General features: G+C 40.0%; 3 protein-coding genes across 3 annotated transcripts; 2 read left to right on the top strand and 1 right to left on the bottom strand.

The window, feature by feature from the left end:
• Positions 1-1,397: 1,397 nt before the first annotated feature.
• LOC113675380 (uncharacterized) lies at positions 1,398-4,405 on the bottom strand. The gene is made up of 2 exons (XM_027191951.2): positions 3,516-4,405; positions 1,398-2,391 (listed from the first exon to the last, which is right to left on the bottom strand). Exons 1-2 carry the CDS (start codon positions 4,263-4,265, stop codon positions 2,299-2,301), a joined length of 843 nt encoding a protein of 280 aa, XP_027047752.2. The 5' UTR covers positions 4,266-4,405; the 3' UTR covers positions 1,398-2,298.
• A 2,200-nt stretch (positions 4,406-6,605) lies between these two features.
• On the top strand, positions 6,606-7,933 carry LOC113675351 (uncharacterized). Its single transcript, XM_027191918.2, has one exon. It carries the CDS (start codon positions 6,741-6,743, stop codon positions 7,536-7,538), a length of 798 nt encoding a protein of 265 aa, XP_027047719.2. The 5' UTR covers positions 6,606-6,740; the 3' UTR covers positions 7,539-7,933.
• Positions 7,934-9,136: 1,203 nt separating this feature from the next.
• On the top strand, positions 9,137-17,190 carry LOC113675250 (excitatory amino acid transporter-like). The gene is made up of 7 exons (XM_027191800.2): positions 9,137-10,172; positions 12,337-12,379; positions 12,950-13,284; positions 13,668-13,901; positions 14,613-14,807; positions 15,361-15,495; positions 16,224-17,190. Exons 1-7 carry the CDS (start codon positions 9,685-9,687, stop codon positions 16,429-16,431), a joined length of 1,638 nt encoding a protein of 545 aa, XP_027047601.2. The 5' UTR covers positions 9,137-9,684; the 3' UTR covers positions 16,432-17,190.
• Positions 17,191-20,961: the final 3,771 nt, after the last annotated feature.

Raw genomic sequence — 20,961 nt, 5'->3', positions numbered from 1 at the left:
ATGGATGACTCGTTCTTTTCCCCTATTTTTGAAATCAATTGAAGAACGAGTGTAGCTTTTTCCCTCGTAAATGTTTCGTGGTTTCGTAAATATTTAAACAATAGATCGCACTTTCGATCGGTTCACTGGCGTAACAACCCACGAGGGATGATGAGAGGAAGCAAGAAAAATTTGTTAATAACCAGCCGGAGGCGAGTGATTAACAAACTTTCCGAGCGGTCTGCAAAGTGGGTTACTGCGCCGGTAAACCAATAGAAAGTGCGGTATATTTCTTTAAACTCTGGGTTACCGGCGCAATGGACGATAGATTTTTGACCAATCAGGACGCCATAGGTCTCCTTTGTTCCATAAAAAAATTTTTTTTTATCAGTTTCACATCTGTTTAGCCGACCTATACGACATTTGAGGTGTGTTATTGAAGCATATTCTAATATCTGTTTGGTGGTGCCGGACATTGCTGCCATTTTGCAACAGTGCAAGACCTTAAACCATCGTTGTTGACTGCATCGATGTTTTTTTTAAGCTTGGTCAGTTCATTATTAGTAAAGTGAACTAATTTCAGCGCTGTTAAACCGTTCTCTAATCTCGAGAAAAGCTCACTTAAAATATCATTCAGATATGATAAAATTATTGTTCATGGAAAAGTGAGAACATCATTCCCTTGTTTGCTAATTTTGAGTAGCTGTGAATATTGCTGAACGAATCGGCTCACATCATGCAGATAGCATCTGCTTTAGCCTGTATTTATTTGCAATTTAGACCTATCTAATTCAGCGCATCCTGAACACTTTAAGAGTTTTGCTGGCATTTTTAATCATTCCAACAGCGGTTACTTTTTAAGTCATCGTTTATAGAGAAGTCCGCCGAAATCAGCAACAAGTCATTACTAATCAAGTTTGCTTAGAAGCGAAGAAGAAGCCGGTGAACAATAAGAAAGCCTTTCAAGTCACATGTCTGCTACGTGTGACAGTTATCTTGTGCTATACTCCTGCCTACTTTTGGTTCTTCGTTTCTCTTTACTTTGGAAGTATCTTTTCCGTCTAGCATAGGAAATTAAACATTGTCTCGTCTTTCTTAACGAGTGAACGCGTGCCTAATTTGTTTAATCCTCTCATTTACACGGTCAGAATCAGATGTTTCCGAGTAGCTTTTATGCGGATGCTGTTTAAGAAAACTTTCGAGCAGGCTGAGGAACTGAAACATAGGATATTTGGATCACGTTATGTGGTATTCTCTTGGATCACGTCGTATTGGAGTTGATACAAGTGCTGGGCAAACAAAACCGGCACAGAATTGATATAATGCAACAAGGTAATGAAAATATTGGAAAAGTAACAAATGCTTTGGTGAAATTTGATGAGATAAGACTAGGTAACGTAAGATAAAATTGCATTAAATGAAAAGTTAACGGTTAAAATTTTATTCACGGCGAGGACGGAAGCGAGGAAGATATTACAGCAGTATCCCACCACTGTGAAGGGCTACTTTGATTAATTAAATACAGTATAAAGGACCACGATGGTCTCAATGGGGTGATGGTTTTTACGGCTAACGGTTAAAAATTTTGGCCATTTTACCCAAACGGTCTATATCATTCCATTATTAGACTTTCACTCAACAAAACGAGCACTGTGATTGGTTGATTTTCGGTCACGTACCCCTGATCAAATTCAAATGTATCCTGACCGGGATACAATTGTGCAGTTGTTGCCAGCGCGCCGAATACAACAGCATATTTTTGCCACATGATTGTTGAAGGGAAAGTCTAGATATATGAAAAAGCACTTATTGCATGGACTACCTTGCTTGAAGTATTAGGAACTGCGCAGAGGGAGGGGCTGCTTTAGACTTATCCCACCCAATTTGCGTCACGATAAAATTTGTATTACCAAATCCCCCAGCAAGGGCTCTGTGATATTCATACGATCCCCCTCACAGACAGTTGATTGGCAGTCAATTTTCTATAATTTCCTGTTTATATTTAGAATTTTAATGGAAAAAATCTGGTCTGGTGTCATCAATATACACTTAATGTATGGTCCTGAGGGAAACAAGACAGTTTTGTTTTCCCGGGGGTCCTGATGTTTCCCGAGACGAAGTCACTAGGACCCCTGGGAAAACAAAACTACCTAGTTTCCCTCGGGACCGTACATTAAGTGTATATTGTTGTCACTTGACAAGAATTTTTTTCCATTAACTTCTTTTTCCGCCTAAAGGCTAAGTTTTTTGGCCGTTTTACGTATATCGGTTAACCCCATTGAGACCCTCGACGATACTTCTCAGCCCTGAGCCGAAAATTTATGTTGTATTGAATTCAACCGCAGCATTGATCACTCGGTAGCCACCAAGCTGGTCTCGTAGCAACGCGGGATCTGTTTCATCCTCGCACACCTGCCAATATTTAAAGATCGAAATGTACTGTGAGGCTTTCAACTTGCTGTGTTATTTTTAATTGGTCAGTATCAACATTTAGCCTAAGAAAAGTGTAAGGCGAATAAAGGCATTGATTATTTATTGTCGCTATCGTTTGATATTAAATGCTGCTATTGTAAGACTAAATGCATTCCAAATGGCGCCGGGGAGGAAATTGAAGCTTACGAATAGCCGTACCCTCCCCTCTTTCGTTTCACCTTGGGGGGGAGGGGGGGAAGGTACGGCTATAGTTGAAGCATGCATTCCCAAATGACTTGTATTTGAGTCGCATTTTCATGAACTTTGTGTTTTCTTTAACGGCTTTATTTCCCAGCAGTAGATAGATAAACGTCATGTAAAACATAATCTTCGCCTGTTGGAAGCCGCATGGGATAAATGTACGAGAGCAAAATTAGCATCAAAGGTAAAGCTGTTCCTAGGTGAATGGTTCAGAATTAAAAAGTGACGTAAAATAATCGAGGAAGGACTACCTTGCGTGAAGTATTAGGAACCGCGCAGAAGAAGGGGGCTGGGGAGGCATTAGCCCCCCCCCCCCCCACTTTTCAGAAACAGCTTGTCCTGCTAGGTATGCTCCCATCCCCCTTCCTTGTTAGTTGAAGCTTATACGTTTGTATTTAGCCTCTCTCCCCCCCCCCCCCCCCCCACTCACAGCACAAGCCCTGAGTAAGGCATTATTCATCACCTTGGGTGGGCTGGTGGGGGAGGGGGAGGGGAAAGGGGAAGTGGGAAGACCTTTGTTGGGGCATGATAATATTTATCTAAAACCATAATAAGCCTATGTGATATTCATACAATTGCCTCTCATAGACAGTTGATTGGCAGTCAACTTTTTTTAGCTTCCCCTTTTTATTCTGTTGGCAACGACTGATCTCCTCCGTTCGCCCTGAAAACCACTCGATACTCCAAAATCCTCTGATCCCCACTCAAGTGATAAAGAATGAATACTCCCTTTACACAGGGAATTAGATTTTCAGCTTTATGTACTATTGCTACCTTCTCATAAATTGTCTACTTATATTGCTCATTATCAGTGCGCGTGCGTGAAAGCATATTTACCTTTCCTATTATCATTTTCATCTTACCTTTGGAAGTTTTTGTTCCTTAAACATCTTTTGAAAAAAGAACTTTGTGAAACTGGCACGGAACGCTGCATCAAGCAACAGAAGCAGGCTGTCCCAGTCATGCGCTCCTTCTACTCTCCCGCCTTTCAGCAGCGAGATGCTCATTGACACGAGGGCCGTGTCGTACAAAAACAAACCAAGATTTCTGAAGAAGTACGCACTGAGGACGAGTCGGAAGAGTGGCTTTAATACACGTTGCGTATTTGTCTGCCCCCAGAATCGAGATTCGATCCATGCCACGTACGTTCTGTGGGAAATGAAGTTGATTGCACTCGCCAGGAACGTTAGAAGAAGCATCTCGATGATCAGTGCTATTGCCGTGACATTCACATTTCCCATGCGGTCTTTTCCGTGAACGACATCCACGTATAGAATCGAAAGAGTGTTGGTAATGCAAAACAAGCACCAAACCCAGAAGTGTCCAACACGAATCACTGCGCCGAAATATCTCCTCACTTTGAATGTTTTCCAAAATATTATCATCAAGAGAAGCAAAAGCGAGTTTCCATCTTCCAGCAGCGCCCCCACCGTGTTTACAGTGTTGCTGATTTCTTGTTGACCGAGTATGATTTTCGTTTGATTTCTAACTTTACAGTTTTCTGTTGGCGTTGAATGATAAAGACACACGGCAGCCGTAGCGAAGTTTAAAAAGTTAAGGAGAAACCTTAAAACTACCAAGGATACTTGAAAATATCCCGCAGTCCGGAGCATGATAAAAATAATCAGAAGATACAGTCTCAGTATAGAATATCTCGATTGCTGCTTGTTTGCCGAAGAAGTTTGCGCTTTCTCAGTTCCCGGAATCGGTCCGAAGTCATTAAGGAAGGGACGGGCTCCTGAGGCTGTGGTATTCGTATAGCGGGGGAGGGGGTTAAGGGAGGATCCAGGCTTCCTACTCTGCCTAAAACAACAACAACAACGAAACAAAGAGCACGACCACCTTTGAGTGGCGACATGCTATTATGTGTTACAGAGGAAAAACGAGGTAAAAGCGGGAAGGGGGATGAACACCTTACACGCGAAACCGAAATTGGAATAAGACTAGACCCTGTGAGCAGGGTAACTGGGATACCTGGATGGTACTGGATCCTTGGAATCAAGCGTAGTGATACTACGGGTGTCGGATTAGTATACTGAAATAGTGCGCTCAAGTCTGGCCAAGGGTATACACCTATTTCAAAACATAGGCATGCTATGCGTGCAAGAATTCCTTTTTTGAAGGGTGGGTGGATTACTTGAAACATTGTGAGTGATGTCTACATTCTTACAAAAGGAGAGAAGAATATTTATGTGGGAAAGAACGAAAATGTCGAATTACCTCACTCACAGGTATTTTGTGGTAGATTATGTGCGTTTTGCAATAAATGTAACCAAAAATAAACTGTATTGGTGCCACGGATACCTGTTAGTACAAAATGCAGACAGCAGACCGGATACAAAATATAGACTGCAGACTGCAGAGTGAGTACAAAATGCAGACTAAGAATCTGAAGAGTTTTTACGTCTGGTATATAATAACATGCCATCTTACAGCTTACCGAGCGTCACGCAATCGCTTTTCTGCAATCCGCCTTCACGATTATTTGCACTATTGTGGAATATTCCTGGCCCATTTCTCGATGAAAATCGATCGCAATATTATTTCAAGCCTTTAATACAGTCTTCTTACTTTGCGCGCGAGTTGGTTGGTGTGATGTCTGTACAGATTTTATCAACGTAATAAAAGTAGATGATGTGAACAACAGTGATGGTAAAGCAAGCTTAAAACGGCAGAAATCGCCAGAAAATACAACGGATACACAGGGTATGAGTAAGTTTTATTGATTTTACGAGAAAAATGTTCATATTTCGAAATATGTATCGTTGTAAATCGACCATACTTCGTTCCCTGTACTATTCCTTATAACGTGCAGTTCCTCTCGTAACTTAACACCGAGTCACACAACGCGTGACGCGTTCATGAATTAATCGTTGGCTTTTTCTCGAAACGTGAGCTTGGGCCGCTTGTGACAAGACAATTGCGTAAACAATATTTAACATAACAACATTATACACAAAAAAACACAGGGTTTTGGATCACGTATTTATTAAAAAAGAATATCCATACAACTACAATGAAAACGAACATAAGATTCACCTTTCTGATCGTGAAATTAATACCATTCGTACTGTTATCGTAGCTGCGTTCCTTGCCATCAAGTGAATCCAACATGTCGTCTTTCTTCACAAGCAGTTTGCATCCCATATAGTTATGTTCTTCAGTCTCACGGTAGTAGCGTTGTTCAATAGATTGCATAGAGTATATGCAGTTTGGTTTCAGATTTCAGATTTTGCTTTTTACAACAAGTGAACGTTTTTCAACTAAGACATTGGCATACTTAGCATACAAGGCATTCAAGGCTTTAATGGCTTTCAAGCGTTCGCGACTCAATCCGTTCCAAAATTACCGCTCAATAACATCTTTCAGTGTGGATTAGCCGCGATTAATACGACTTGTATATGCGTCTGTAAGTATTTTGCGCGTTTGCGCTATAATGCTCCAGGAAATCGCAATCCAAATACGTTGAAATACAAAACAACTGACCAAAGAGTTTTATAGGCAAAACTCGTGTTCGTCATGTGACCCCGGGCCCTGTCTGTGCATGACAACGTCAATCATCATCAAGATAACACGCGTGATCAGCATGTGAACACCTCATTGGATCACAGTTAGTTGTCATGGTGTTGAGGGATAACACGCGTGATCAGTATGTGAACGCCTCATTGGATCGCAGTTAGTTGTCATGGTGTTGAGGGCCCAATGACCTCTGGGTACTATTGCGCAATTTTTCCATTTTGTGGCGGAGGAAAAAAAAAAAAAAAAAAAAAAAAAAAAAGACGACAAAAAAACAAAGGCATTTTATGACTGGGCTACCACAGGTATCCCAGTAATAATTCCTGTCTTATGAATTTTGATGAATCTGTCTAGACAATCACGGTAATGTATTCATTTCATTTTCTTAGAGGCTTGGCCTCGAGGGATTTCAGGCTTTGAGGTAGAGCTGGCTTCTATTCCTCTAACGAACGCCACCGGAGAAGCGTGAGTGAATTATTATTAAGCTCTGCTAGATAACAGGAATGTAATATCTATTTACTCGAGCGGAAAAGGATTTAGATTCCGGTGTTCCAGTTTTTGATTACATCGGGATGGTTTTGTGGCTAATTGGCTTTGCTTTCGCTCTACTCTGGTTAATAAGACTTACTTTCACCCTTCTTTTTGTTGTCCCCGCATTCGCCTGTCTTTCTAACGACACGAGTACAGAAGTATGCGGTAACAGCGTCTTCACTCAGAGAATAAAAGACGACATCAACATGGCAGGTACATTCGTGGAAGCGGGAAACTCCATTCTTATCATATTGTTGATATTTTTGTGGGGAAAATTCAACGTCGCGAACTTTTTCCTGGCTGCTCTTCGATTGGCCGTATTTTGGTATTGGATGGGTCTATTCTGCGTTCAGATTGTTTCGATCATCAATACGGATGTCCTACCCGGTGAAGGGAGCTGGATCGCAATTGGAGTGGGTCTATTTCTTGAATTCGCAACTTTATTGTTGTTGTGTCTTGCGCTCAAATTTGTTAAGAAATCGATCGTGAGTGCATGGATTTACAGATCAACCAGTCAACGGTGGGCGAAATTTTTCTATTGCATCTATGTGTCGACTCTTTGGATGTACTTACTGAGAAATCTGGCGTTGGTAACCTATGACATGGCGTTGTTTGCGATGAATATCAACAGTCACGCCAAAAGTAAACAGATAGACCATTTGACACGCATCATAAACATTGCAACCAGGAGTAGCTTTGTGCAGTTTTTTTATGCAGCCATATTTAGAAATATAAAACTGTCAAACGTGTGTGAGGAAGGTGGAAGAGTCGCACAAACTGGCCAAGGCCTCGTGGATAGTCTGGACACAGTGTTGAAATGGGAGCCATCAATAAAATGATTGTAATGAGAGCTTAAAATATACAGACTGCGTTGATGGACAGATGACAGATCATGAGTTCTTTTTGTAGCCTCGTATATCGGTCGATAATCAATCGATACATCGCACGTCGGTCGGCCGACGTACAATCGAACTTACTCTCTCAACTGAACAGATACTTTCAATCTTAAGATGAGTCGAGAGGGATTTCCTTAGAAGGACTGGAGATCATACATCTCAGTTTTGATTCTTTCTTTTCAAGTAATAAGATCTAAAAGGGGGTTTAAACTCACTTTTCTTAGCGTAATCCATTATGGTAATTACTGAGAAATCCTTACTCTAACTCTATTCCTTAAGGCTATCCCCATTCCCCTCTCCAAATGCTGATTATATCGTAGTTTGTAATAAAGTTCGGATATAACGCGGGCTGTCATTGTATTAGTTGAAAGAGCGCGCTCTATCAGAGCACATAACGTAGAGCTGAGCTAAAGCTGTCACGCCATCCGCCAAATTGTACCATGTCCGACCATTTCCCACTCTTCTCTCTGGCTTTTTTCGTTAACCCTTTAAGCCCTTAGTGTGACTGACATCTAATTTCTCCTTACCATATCACCCGTGAATCAAAAAGTTATGGTCAAGAGAATAAAGGAGCTGATCACCCACTAAAGAAGCTCTTGACAAATTCTCCATGTCGGCATCTTCGGAGATGTTTAGAGAACAGTATGGAGAATATGCATACTGATTTTAAGGTGTAAAGGAAGAATTAAAACTGAAATTTTGGAACAAGCGAGCCGGCAAACAGCAACAGAAAAACAGAAAAACTAAACAAAGGTTTGCAAACACGCCAAGCGCCTTAATTCACTTTATTGTAACGTGAGCAGGGACGAAAATCCTCGAATTAATAAATATAACACACACGCCTTGGCAGTTTGTTTTCCAATGCACTTGAGGAATGGGAAAAAACACTCGACTACGGCTCGTGTTTCCCTCAACTCTCCTTTCGCGCCTAAGGCGCTTCTTGCGTGCTTCACAACAGAACAGAGCACAGCCAAGGCTTCTCTATTTGTTAAATCATGGATGCTTTGATTTAACCTTGGACATTTGGAACTAAATATTAAATCTATTGGGTAAATTGCCCAAGTGATACTGAGCAATTTAGTATTTTGAAGAGAAATTCTGTCTTGGTCGCTCATGAGAGTTTTATAGTCAATGAAAATCTGATCAAGTTTGATCAATTTACATTACTTTTAATCATGCTTTGTTTTTCTGTAAAATTGATTGCATGGTCTTCCCCACTGCGTTTTATTGTTTTGTCGACGCCCTTTCTTTTCCTCAACAAGAGACTTTTTTCTGGCGAAACTAAAATAAAATGAAGTCAGTTAGATAAAAAAGAAAAAGAAAATAGTATGTCCCTGGAGGAAGCTGACCTTCAAAAACCTTAACTCTGATTTTATGATTTTTGAACATGATGTAGCTTTTATTTCGACCACAATTGTCATAAATAGCGTATTACAAAATTCTTTTTTTTATCGCTACTGCGAAATTGTTGAGCAATTATATTTGTGTGAAGTATTTGATAAACAGTTACATTTATTTAAGGTGATGCAATTTTAATCAAAAGGTTTGGCCTGAAATACCGCTCTACGACCAACATTATCAGGCTGGCTTGGACAGAGCTCCGTCAAAATTTGAAGATTTTTGAAAATTTCTCTTAAATTCAGCAAAAGGTTGTCAGCACTTCATACTTATCTTCTCCATCTCTGTTTCTCTTTGGTTTTATTTTTTTGCCTTTTTCTGATTTACTCTGTGTTTTTTTTTCCTCATCAGAAAACAATTTTTCACTGCGTTTGAATTGTTTTTATAGCGCTTAAAGTTATTTAAAAGTAACAGTTAGAGATGCTGTTGGCTTCACTAACTCTGAGGGATAATTTTAAAACACGTGCTGCCTATGTAACGGTTTTAAAAGTTTAATGAAGAACCCACAGCTTGCTACACAAAAGAGACCATAAGTGCATTTCACAGTAAATGCACATAAACTTAATCCATCCCAGTTGGATTCAAACCGGTTGAAACAAACACACGTCAAGTTCTTCCGTTAAAAACTGTTTGCACGCCAAAAGGATTTTCACAGCGTAGTACGTGCGTCAACGGTAACGAACTCTGCATCATGGCTTCATTGAAACCCAGAAGGAGGATGCCAAGTAGATGCTGCTCTTGTTGGTTGAAGATTTGGCGCGTCGTTCAGCAAGACATTCTACTTTTCCTCATAATAATCGGCGTGTTAGTCGGGTTTATTGTTGGGGCCGCCGCGAATCCTTCCGTCAATGACATCGTGGATCCCGAGAAGAAGGCGACGACCATAATGTTGATTGGTTTCCCTGGCGAACTCTTCATGAATATGTTGAAGTTATTGATTCTGCCTCTGATCGTGGCAAGTTTGATTTGTGCGCTTGCCACGTTGGATTCCAAGGCCACGGGAAAGATCGGAAGACGCACAGTTTTGTACTACCTTTCCACTACTCTTCTGGCTGTTATCCTTGGCATCGTTCTTGTAGTAAGCATTCGACCGGGTGAATCAGGGAACAAGCAGGCTAAGGAACAGAAAGAAATCAGTGGCCCGCATCGAAACTTGGATCCATTCCTCGATTTGATAAGGTAGTTACTTTTTAATCTGAACTTTATATGCGACAAATTTGTCCTAGGTTATAATTTTTTTTTCTGAAAAGATTTATAAACAAACCGAAGATTGAACAAAAAAGAAACCGTGAAGTGGCAAGGATTGGATTTTGTTTTTTTAATCATTGAAACTTTAAAGTCGTGTCACATTTTTAAAAGTATTCTCTACGATTGATCCACCAGCTATATGAGCCTAAAGCTGGTCAAAATAGAGAGTGAAAAGTAGAAAATGGCGTTTCTCAAGTTGGTAAAGAGAAGTCTGATTTAAGATTTTGAAAGAAAGAAACAAGCTTTTGTTTTCTTTTTTCTTTTTTGTAATGGTGCAATGTTTAAATTTCTATATCATGAATAATTTAAAAACGAAATACATTCGTCATGACATACTCTTTGTTTTGAAGTCAGCAAGGTCTTTAATCTTTGAAATATAAAATGAACACGAATCAATTCAACCAAAGCATTTAACGTAAGTTTTGACTATCATACAGTTTCGGTTATTTTTTAACTTTCAAGCATACTTTCAACATTGCTGTACCAATATTGCTGACCCAGGAGTTAACCATGATATAATAATTGAATTCATGTTTGCGTTTCTCGAAATTCTTTATTGAGGTCTCCCCCGGGAACCCTCGACATCATGCTGATTGACAGCTGTTATTTTCGTAGCTTTCCTACAGAGCGAAATGAAGAGACACACTGTTCATTACAAACAATCTCATAAACGCTCTTTATCACCGAAACTTTTTTTAATCGAAAATTTTCATCATATTTTTCGTGAATGGAAATAAACTTTGCTTTTCAAATATTGATTGGCTTGATATGAGAGGTAGCTCATAATTTTTCATGTTTTCCCTTTTTTCCCGCAGTATCTGTATTATCCCAACAGGAGAAATTCAAATTTCCCCTCGTTGTAACTCATGATGTTCCTGTATTTTGTCTTTTGATCTTCTCTCTTTCCGAATGTTTTTCAACTCAAACTTATAAACTGCATTTTAAATACGTTCATCTCATTGTAACGAGTTCGCTTTTTTGAAAGTTAAGGCAGCTGTGAAATAACAATAAAATAAGCCAAGCGAACAGACTTTTGACATTATAAAAGGAAACAAATAGTACCAATAGTACTTTTTCCATTCCTAGTTCTGTTAATATGCTACGTGCAACGAATGCTCCGAACGAAATGACATAATGTTTTCCCAAGGAAAAAATTCTCTTCCAAACGAAATAGGTAAAGTTATGTAACCCTGAATTATTAATTTACCAGATTTCCGTTCACCGTTAGGAACACTTTGATGTGATAGCTGAGTTTAGGCGAAAATTTCCTCAGGATAATAGATTAATTCCTAAGTTGAAATTTTGAATAGCTATCGTGTTAAGAGCAGGTAACTTTTTCATTAAAATTTCTTTGCGCGTGTTGGACACGTGTACATATTTCAGCCTATATGTCGAACGTGTGTTACGTGAATTAACCCAGGTAAGAAATCTCTCCTGACATGCTGACCCTGTGTTATTTCCCGGCTTCAGTGACGAAATTCTAGTACTGTTCCTCTTTATTTCTCAAAATGTCAGCTCAGAGAATTTTGATACAGATCAGGACACCTATTGTTCGAATTGGACGACACAAAGTCCTGTTACCAATTAATCATAACTGTTGCAATTTCCGAAAACAATAATTACATTTAGCACAAATATCTACGGTAGAGACAATGTCGAAATAAAAAATTCCTCAAATTTGGAAACTCCACAATATTTTTTAGGATAAGTGGTTGTTGCTATGGTTATTGTGATCAATTCTGTGATTGGTGGATTTGACTAAAAGGACTAAGTATGATTGGCTGCTTCAACCGTCCAATTACAGGTGTCCGATTACAGCCAACTGTCCGATTACAGCCAACTGTCCGATTACAGCTTTGCAGAATGATTAGTGAAAAATAAAGCAGTTAATGCACCAACCACATTTGAGGACATTATAATGGTTATGATTAAAACAATTCTTAGACTTGTTGGTTCCAAGTGCCCTTATTGCGAATACGATACTTTGTCTTTGCCCGTACGTTTAAAATTTGTCAGTCACAGCGTTTGCTGACTGCTATTTGAAAAAGAAGAAGAAAAAGTATAATAACAGAATGAATGTTACCTTTATCCACAGGAGCTGCTTCCCCAAGAACATAGTTGAGGCTACCTTCCGTCAGGTAAAAACTTGGGATTTGGGATCTTTCTACTTCATTCGCTGAGATTCACTCACAGTCAAAACAGATAGCCATCGATCAGACGGTCAATCGGTCTGTCAGTCATTTATTGCGTCAGGGTAATTTAATATTATCAACTGAGTTGATAACGTAAATTGGCCACTGCAAAGAGTTTCAAAGCTGACGTTCCGAGCGTTAGCCCTTTCGTCAGAGTGAATGGAAACGAAGGGCTAACGCTTGAATCGTCAGCTTTGAAACTCTTTACGAAGGCCAATTTATATTATTAACTCAATTTATACTGCTAAATTACCTTGTTATAATCTCCCACCGACGCAGCACCACAGTTTCTTCAGAAACGCACCCTCAGTTAGTGCATCAGACAGGCAGACAATCACCAGTCAGTCGGTCAGCCGGTCAGTCTATCCATTTACCTTTCTGTCAGTGTACCAATCTGCTACTCATTGATGCAGTCAGTCCGTCAGTCATTCAGCCAGTCCGTCTGACTTTCAGCCAATTAGCCAGAGTAAATTATTTGATTCTCCCACAATAACGTTGCGAGTTATCTTTCACCAGAAAAATACAAAGTACAAGTCTATTTCGGCAAAAATCGAGTCCTACAACAAGACGATCGATGTGAGTACACTCGACCCAAGTGATAACATAACAGTGTACAACAACGGAACCCACAACTACACCACAATCACCAAAGTGATCTACCCAGCATCAGACACCATCCCGAATGGTCAGCGGATAGCTAACGAGGGAGGAATGAATGTTCTTGGTCTGGTGATGTTTTCAATTGTGTTTGGCATCGTTCTGGGAAGGATGGGAGAGAAAGGATTGCCCTTGAAAGCGTTCTTTGAGACTTTAAACGAAGTTGTGATGAAGATGGTGGCTCTGGTGATGTGGTATGTTGATCAATTCCAAACGAGACTCTTCGTGTAGCAATTTTAAAAATTTGTCAGACAATTTTCATCCATCCATTTTCTTCAAAGATGAGTTGATTTGAATGTCGCGTAGAATTCTGAAATGCAAATAAAACTTGGCAAATTATTTCCAGCCTGAATAAAACCGATATTATATCATTATATCTAATGATATTTAGAATCGTTGAGGGAATTCATTTACCTAATCAGTGGCTCGTGGCCATCAGGACCAAGATTCGAAGATTCAGTATAATTTCGATCAAACCAGAAACCTTACTGTGCAATGTACAATAACAGTTACACTCCATCTGACCAATGAAATTTGTCTTAGCCCTTTAAATAAGTTAAAAAAAGATATTTTCCAGGTACTCGCCAATAGGGATTTGCAGCATGATCGCAGCTAAATTGGCGGCCATGACTGACATATTAGACGAGCTGAAGCTCTTAGGAATGTTTATGGTGACAGTCATCGTTGGATTGATGATCCACGCCCTGGTTGTGCTTCCAATTATTTTCTTCGCCATAACCCGTAAAAACCCATACAGGTTCATGAAGGGCCTGCGCGAGGCAATGGTGACAGCTTTCGGTACAGACTCGAGGTAAGTGATCAGCTCGTGAAACACAAGGAGTGACTTATTTAATCTTTGGTGCGTGGCAAGTAGTGTAACTGTAGAAATTGACTTTTGATTATTTGATTGTCTGGCGGAGTGGCTTATCGACTGAGTATCTCACCCGTAGTTGACATATTGAAATTCACCGATTGAATGACTCTGACCTATCGCTTGAAGTACTCACCAACCAGGTGGCAGCCGGGCTTAAGGGCTGACTGACAGACGAAATGACCGGATGTCTCACTAACAACTGGCTAGTTGACAGGAGAAATGAATGGATGTCTGACTAACAAGCTAGTTGACAGACGGAATGACTGGATGTTTGGCTAGCTGGCTAACTGACCGACGAAATGACTGGATGTTTGACTAACTAATCAGTTGACAGACGAAATAAGTGGATGTCTCACTAACTAGCCAATTGATAGAAAAAATGACTGGATGTCTGACTAACTAGCTAGGAGACCGACAAAATGACAGGATGACTGGCTAATTAGTTAGGTGACAGACAGAATGACTGGATGTCTGGCCAACTAGCCTGTTGACAGACGAAATGACAGACTGCCTGGCCGACAAATTAATAGCCTGACTGGCTGAAATTGACCGATTGACTTACTTTTCAGTGAGTTGTAACTCACTGAATGCTTAGATGCGGAGAAATTTACTAACTTCTTGTTAATCTTTTGACTACCTTCCTTGCAGCTCTGCTACTTTACCAATTACCATACGCTGCGTTGAAGAAAAGAACGCTGTTGATCGACGTATAAGTCGCTTCGTTTTACCCCTTGGTGCAACCGTCAACATGGACGGAACAGCATTGTACGAAGGTGTCAGTGCCATTTGGATAGCGCAGCTGAACCGCATTCCACTCGCGCCAGGACAGATTGTCACAACTGTGTAAGTTAATGACTACGCAAAGGTTACGCATGCAGAACCTAGTCAGGCTAAGGACATGTTAGCCATGGAGGGCGTTTTGTGGTTGACTGGGATCTCGCTGCGTTTGGGTTGATAACGTTTCTTCTCTCTTCGCGGCCAAAAGTGTACAGAGACCAAACTTAGTGGGTACAGAGCCTTGTACATGGGTGGGGAGAACTTACCTATAAATGAAGTATATTATCACAATTTCCAATTTCTTTTTTCTATTCAGTCTACTTTTACAATTTCTCATTCCACTCGCATCGGGACAGATTGTCACAACTGCGCAAGTTAAAAACCACCAGAAGACTGCTCGTCACACAAAGCTTCCTCATACAAGACTTAGTTGACCAAGATCATGTTAGCCGTAGAGAACTTTTTAAGATCGTCTTGGATATTGCGAGTTTGGAGTAGTAACACTCTTCACGGTACCGAACTTGATCCACCACTTGTAACATGTGCATGGGCTTGGGAAGTTACTCGACCATAATTTTTCTTTAGTCTCACAATTTCCATTTATTTTTAAATTTACCAGTATGACAGCTACTGCAGCAGCTATCGGGGCGGCTGGAATTCCATCAGCTGGTCTGGTTACCATGATAATTGTTCTTCAAGCTGTCAATCTACCAACAGAAGACATTGGACTTATTCTTGCTATCGATTGGTTCTTGTAAGTTCTATTTCTCCAATTATATATCATACAGGTGCAAGAGACGCACGTTATTATCTCTTAACAGGTGCACATGTTTTTTAACCCTTTAACTCCCAGAAGTGATTCACATTTATCTTCTCCCTACAATATCCATCCACTATCCAGAAAACTGGTATTGAGAATACTCAAATATATCAGGTAGAAGTTGTTATCTTGATTTAACACCAAATTCTAGCAACTAATTTACAAGGAAATGTGTAGCAGCTGGAGGGGAGATTAACAATCAGATCCTGGGAGTTAAAGAGTTAATTTTCCATAGCGTGGATGAACAATTTAAACCTCAGTTTGGTGTGAAAATTAAGAGCCCGGTGATATAAAAGGGAATTTTGCCCCGTGAAGCATGATACCCCATAATCCTCAATACCTGTGTCGGGGCCAGCCGATATTTATCACGGGAAGGGGGGGGGGGGTGAGTTTGAAGGATTTTGCGTGTTGTGTCATGATAAAATTCCCCCCCCTCCGTTCTCCCTGAGAACCATGCGATCCCCCACCCCCCCAATACTTCAGCCATCCCCTTCCCCGGTGATAAAAGCGAGTGGTATCTTAGCGAGTTTAAAATCTGCAATAGAGTAGGATCCATCTGCGCCAGCACAAATGACTTTTATACAAATTAGGTACAGAAAATTAAATTACTCTTAATTAAAAAAACAATGTTGTAACAATATATCATCTTTATGTGCCATAAGGGATCGTTTCCGCACATGTGTCAACGTCATGGGAGATGCACTGGGCTCTGGAATCGTGGATCACTTGTCTCGTGACGACATCATGTTTTCAGATCAGCTGGACGCAAACGAGGATACACCGCTGAAACATAACGGCGGCGCGCTGGACGGAGACGTTGACGAAGAGGACGAAGAGGATGACGACCCCATGAAAATGACGAGTGTTTAAAACCGAAATGGTTACAGCACCTTAAAGTTTCATTACATCAAATATTACAAGTAGTTTAGTTTGGTTTTGTTTGGCATAAGGAAAACTCACAATGTAGCAGTAACCGTGGCTTCAGCGAGCAGTTGTCGTAATCCCACTCTACATTTCAAGTTGCAGAGTCAGCTCAGATAATCGAATTACTCCCCGTAACTCTGTTTATCCAGAAACCAGTTGCCCCGCTCAGAGCGAAGGGTGTACAGTCCCCATACCGCCCTAAAGATCGCAGTTCCTAATTATGTCCCCAGGAACCCTCTCATTTCACACGTATGAAGCCCTTTTGTAAATACAACTATTGCACGCTCTTAGACTTTATACTGGCAATCAGTACCAGAGGCAGCAATTATTAAAATGCAGTCCGTGAATCTATACACTGAAGTAAATGTAGCTTATGCCAGATGGTTCGAAGTGACCACATCAAAGTGCAGGTTGATAAGTATTAAGAAAAATTGGATGCTCAAAGCTAATATAAATGAGAGCACATATCTTTCAAAAGATAGCATCTTGATGCAACAATGAGCCTGCTTGACCGGTGGATTTGTCAACGCTTTGAGTCATAGGCGGAGCTAGTTTCTGGCCCCTTATTTGGCCTCAAACCTATTCCCTTCAAAACTTTAAAGTGCAGTCGAAATCAACTGGAATTTCCACCACTTATTTCCTTGTTTTCTCTGAAATGTATGTTTATTTGCGCTTTAGAGAATAAAATTTAAGCTTTGAAGTAAACGAAGTCAGAATTCGTTCATCATTCTAATTACATTTTTCACAAATCTGTCAGGAAAGCGCTGAATAATCTCGATCCCGCTATTCAATTTCTTTCAGGCATCTTGAATTTGTTTAAGGGAACAAGAGGGGTAGTCGCTTAACCCTTTAACTCCCACGAGTGACCAAGACAGAATTTCTCCTTACAATACCAATACAATATCAACCAGATAAGTGATGAGAATAAAGAAAAATATCAATTGGGGGATAATTAGTTGATCCAATACTAAATTCTCTGAACTAACATTATGAAAATTGTATGACTGACAGCGTCCGCTGATACATAACATCCTTTGTCCTTGGGTATGGTAACAGAAATGATATGCAATTTCTGTCAGATCCCAGAAAACATGACATCTCCAAAAATAGGCTGGAATGTTCCTTGCCATGCAAGGGTTGACCAGGCCTGCACAAGCTGCAGGGAGAGTCCTGGACTGTAGCGCTGGTATACGATTAGATGACATTTTTACACAGCAGCAGGCGAAAAACCATAAAGAAAGTTGTGGACAAAACATTGGAGACAGTTTGCAAGATAAAGCAGAACAAGTACAATGTACAATAAAACAGTATAACATTTTTGGAAAACATAAGCAATCAATCAAATTGTTTATAATTTTTTATGTTTCAGACCAAAATAATTTGTTATTCATCCCATTTATGATTTTCATGTTACAAATGTGTCTACTAGACCAAATGATCAAGCCAGTTGGGCAATCCATATGGCATCAAGTCTACTAGATATTTAGCTAGCCATAGCAGTTACCCATCCAGTTGATGGAACAATGATCTTTTCCTAAGAAGAGTAAACGAGTGAAGTGATTCCTTCAATAAAAGTCTTACAGGGCATGATACAAGTGGTAACATCGTAGACAGCCACATTTGTCTTGAACAGTCCAAAAACCTGTCAGAAATACACATTTCTAGGATTTCAGACTTTTACATTCTAGTAAGATTTTTGGCTTGTTTTTCTCAAAATATAATTAAGATACAATGTTTCTTCGTAAAGCATTACATGCTATTGACTCCAGGATAAAAAAGGGAAAAAAGCAACAGTCATTCTCATCTTTTCTGTTTCTGCATTTTGTTCCGATATGTGGACTGTGTTGTACACTTTTAGCGCTGTTTAAAGTACAGTTTGTTAATTTGTCGAAGTCAATGGCATGACTTATTTACTTAAATTTAAAGGTGTTTGATACCCAAGATTTATATACTGTTTTTTATCCATACAACACATTTTTTTAGGTGAATTATGTGGCAATAGTTACTCGTGTTCTGGTCCATATGCAAGACAGATGTAAATTATTTTGCTTAGAATAAGTAATTGTGTGACTTACATTGCATCTAAATGTAAGAAAATTGATTTAGCATGTTAAAGGCTCACCCATCTTGATATCACTGTTGGGCATCTTTGCTGTGTGAGGGGGGGGCGGCATTCGGATTTTCGGTTTTGCAGTTTTGGCTATTTTTTTGGATCGGTTTTTCGATTTTTTGTGCCAAAAAACTTCAGTTTCTCGGTTTTGGTGTGCATTGCGGTTTGCGGATTTTCCGTTTTCCCTAAGTAGGGAAACTGCTAAGCACGGAACATTGCCAGAGTTTCTTCATCAACGCCACCCCGAAGTTGGTGACCAAGTCACAGGCCACACGTGACTGATTGAGTCAACATTCCAATAGAATCTCCAAACTTTCAGGTCTTAGTTCGTAAATGGAAATGTTAGATTACGGATTTTTGATGAAACTTTCCAGAGCTATAGCTTTTTGCGACTGCAAAATTGCAATCCTATAGAGGACTTTTGTGTGAATTTCCTTAATCTAACAAGGCTCCATTATCAGCTGCTGGGTTCGCAGAGACCACGCTCGAGGTCCTCGAGAGAGCAGCTGTTAATTTAAGCAGATACTAGAAGATACGAATGCCAAGTCCATGGCATTCATAAAACCTGTAATGAAATTAGTGTAGTTTACTCTGTATACTCCACTTGTCACCACTGTATCGGATCGATCAGGGTTTTAATAACTGGGATGTGAAAATGTATCGGTTTTGACAGTTTTACAAGCGGTTTTCGGTTTTGATCGAATTTTTTTTCGGTTTTGGATGATTTTTTCTACGGTTTTGCGGTTTCTAATAGGCCTCAATGCCCCCCTCCTGTGTAGACCGTTATTCCTTCTGTTCAGTGCAACTCTATAAAAGGAGCTAAGACAATATTAGTTTTGCATGTTCAATGCAGACACTAGTTTAATGTAGCATTTTAATTTGGGTAAATAATCATAGATATTTTCCAGGTTCCTTTTTTGGTTTTTTATTTTTATCATCTCCTTTTCAATTGCTGGAATCCCAGTGGAAGCCAGAAACCATCTGCAAAGCGGAAGGTATCATATTCCTCAGTTTCAGGAGCCAGAAGGTCCGGCCAAGGATATCATCAGCGGAAGTTCAAAACTGCTAAAGGTAGTGTGTTTGGGGCCTCAACCCTTCAACCTGTGAGAGTGACTAGCATCTAATTTCTCCCTACAACATCACTGTTGAATCAAACATTGAGGTCATGAGAATAAAACAAATGGTCACCAGGGATGCAACCTTTTGATTGGCAGACAAATTCTCCTTTTCAGCACCTGAGGAAATGTGTAACGAACAGTGTGGAGAATATGCATACTGATGTTAGGGTGAAAAGGGTTTACGAAAAAAAAAAAAGTAATCGTTTGAATCGAAAGGGAGAAAAGACCTTCAAAGCTGGAAACCAAATACTAGTCCTCCAAAAGGTATATATGTTTTTATTTCAGAGCAAAGTTTATGCTCGTAGAGATGCGTGCAAGGCCTTGCATACGTGGAATTTCAGAGGCGTGAATCAAACTTTAAGTAAAGCGAAAGAGAGGTTTACTCAAGGTTGTTGAGTTGGAGAAAAGACAAAGGTTCGAACGCAACTTAGGGCGCTCTTTATTTCGTGCTGTGCATTTTTGGGATGAAAGAGTTGGCTGAAAAATTCTGTTTGAGAGGTCACGATTCCTGCGCCAACTGAATGTACGTCCGTCATTTATTCGCGTTGTTAGCTCAGCTTTGCTCCTTTTTAATCCGATGAGATAGAAGTTATGACTAGTTCGGAATCTCCATCAAGCGACATAACAGATTAGTTCAGATTGAATGGAAATGAAATAAAACTCTCATTTTTCAAGACGTTAGAATCACTGAAGTTTGAAGAATTCATGTATTCGACTGTAATAACTGAGCCTACAGTTGTATAGGACTCTTTTGATTAAGCTTAATGAAATTGTAAACCAATAGGATACCCGTGATTAAATACGCTTCGTGTTTGGAAAGTCCCAAGTTTTCCTGTAGCCCATTTTTGTTTCTCTTACAGGTTTCTTTGAATTTTTTAAATTTTCTTCCTATACTTTGCATGACAGATGTTGTTTCATAAATTTACTCTTGAAATTTTGCGAAGGAAAATGGTGAAATTCAAGGACTCCCAGCTGCAGCAGTAGATTTCAGTACGGTTGCACTTGTCACGTTGGACACAATCACAAGGTCATTTCGGGAACACCGTAACCGGTCGGTAGTAGGGACCTCAAGCAAGTCACGACGGCGACGGCAACGGCAACGAGGACATGGAAAACAAAAGTTCTAATTAGCAGAACAATAGCTCAGCGCGTGCGTTTTAAAAGTTTGTACACTTCTTAGCCGTCCTATGCAAAACAACAACGTGAAATCACCACAATTTGCGTCGTCTGCGAAACGAAACCGCGACG

The sequence above is a fragment of the Pocillopora damicornis genome, chromosome 6, assembly GCF_964200805.1.
Source record: "Pocillopora damicornis chromosome 6, jaPocDami1.2, whole genome shotgun sequence".
NCBI lineage: Eukaryota > Metazoa > Cnidaria > Anthozoa > Scleractinia > Pocilloporidae > Pocillopora > Pocillopora damicornis.
This window is presented reverse-complemented; position numbering and strand designations above follow the sequence as displayed.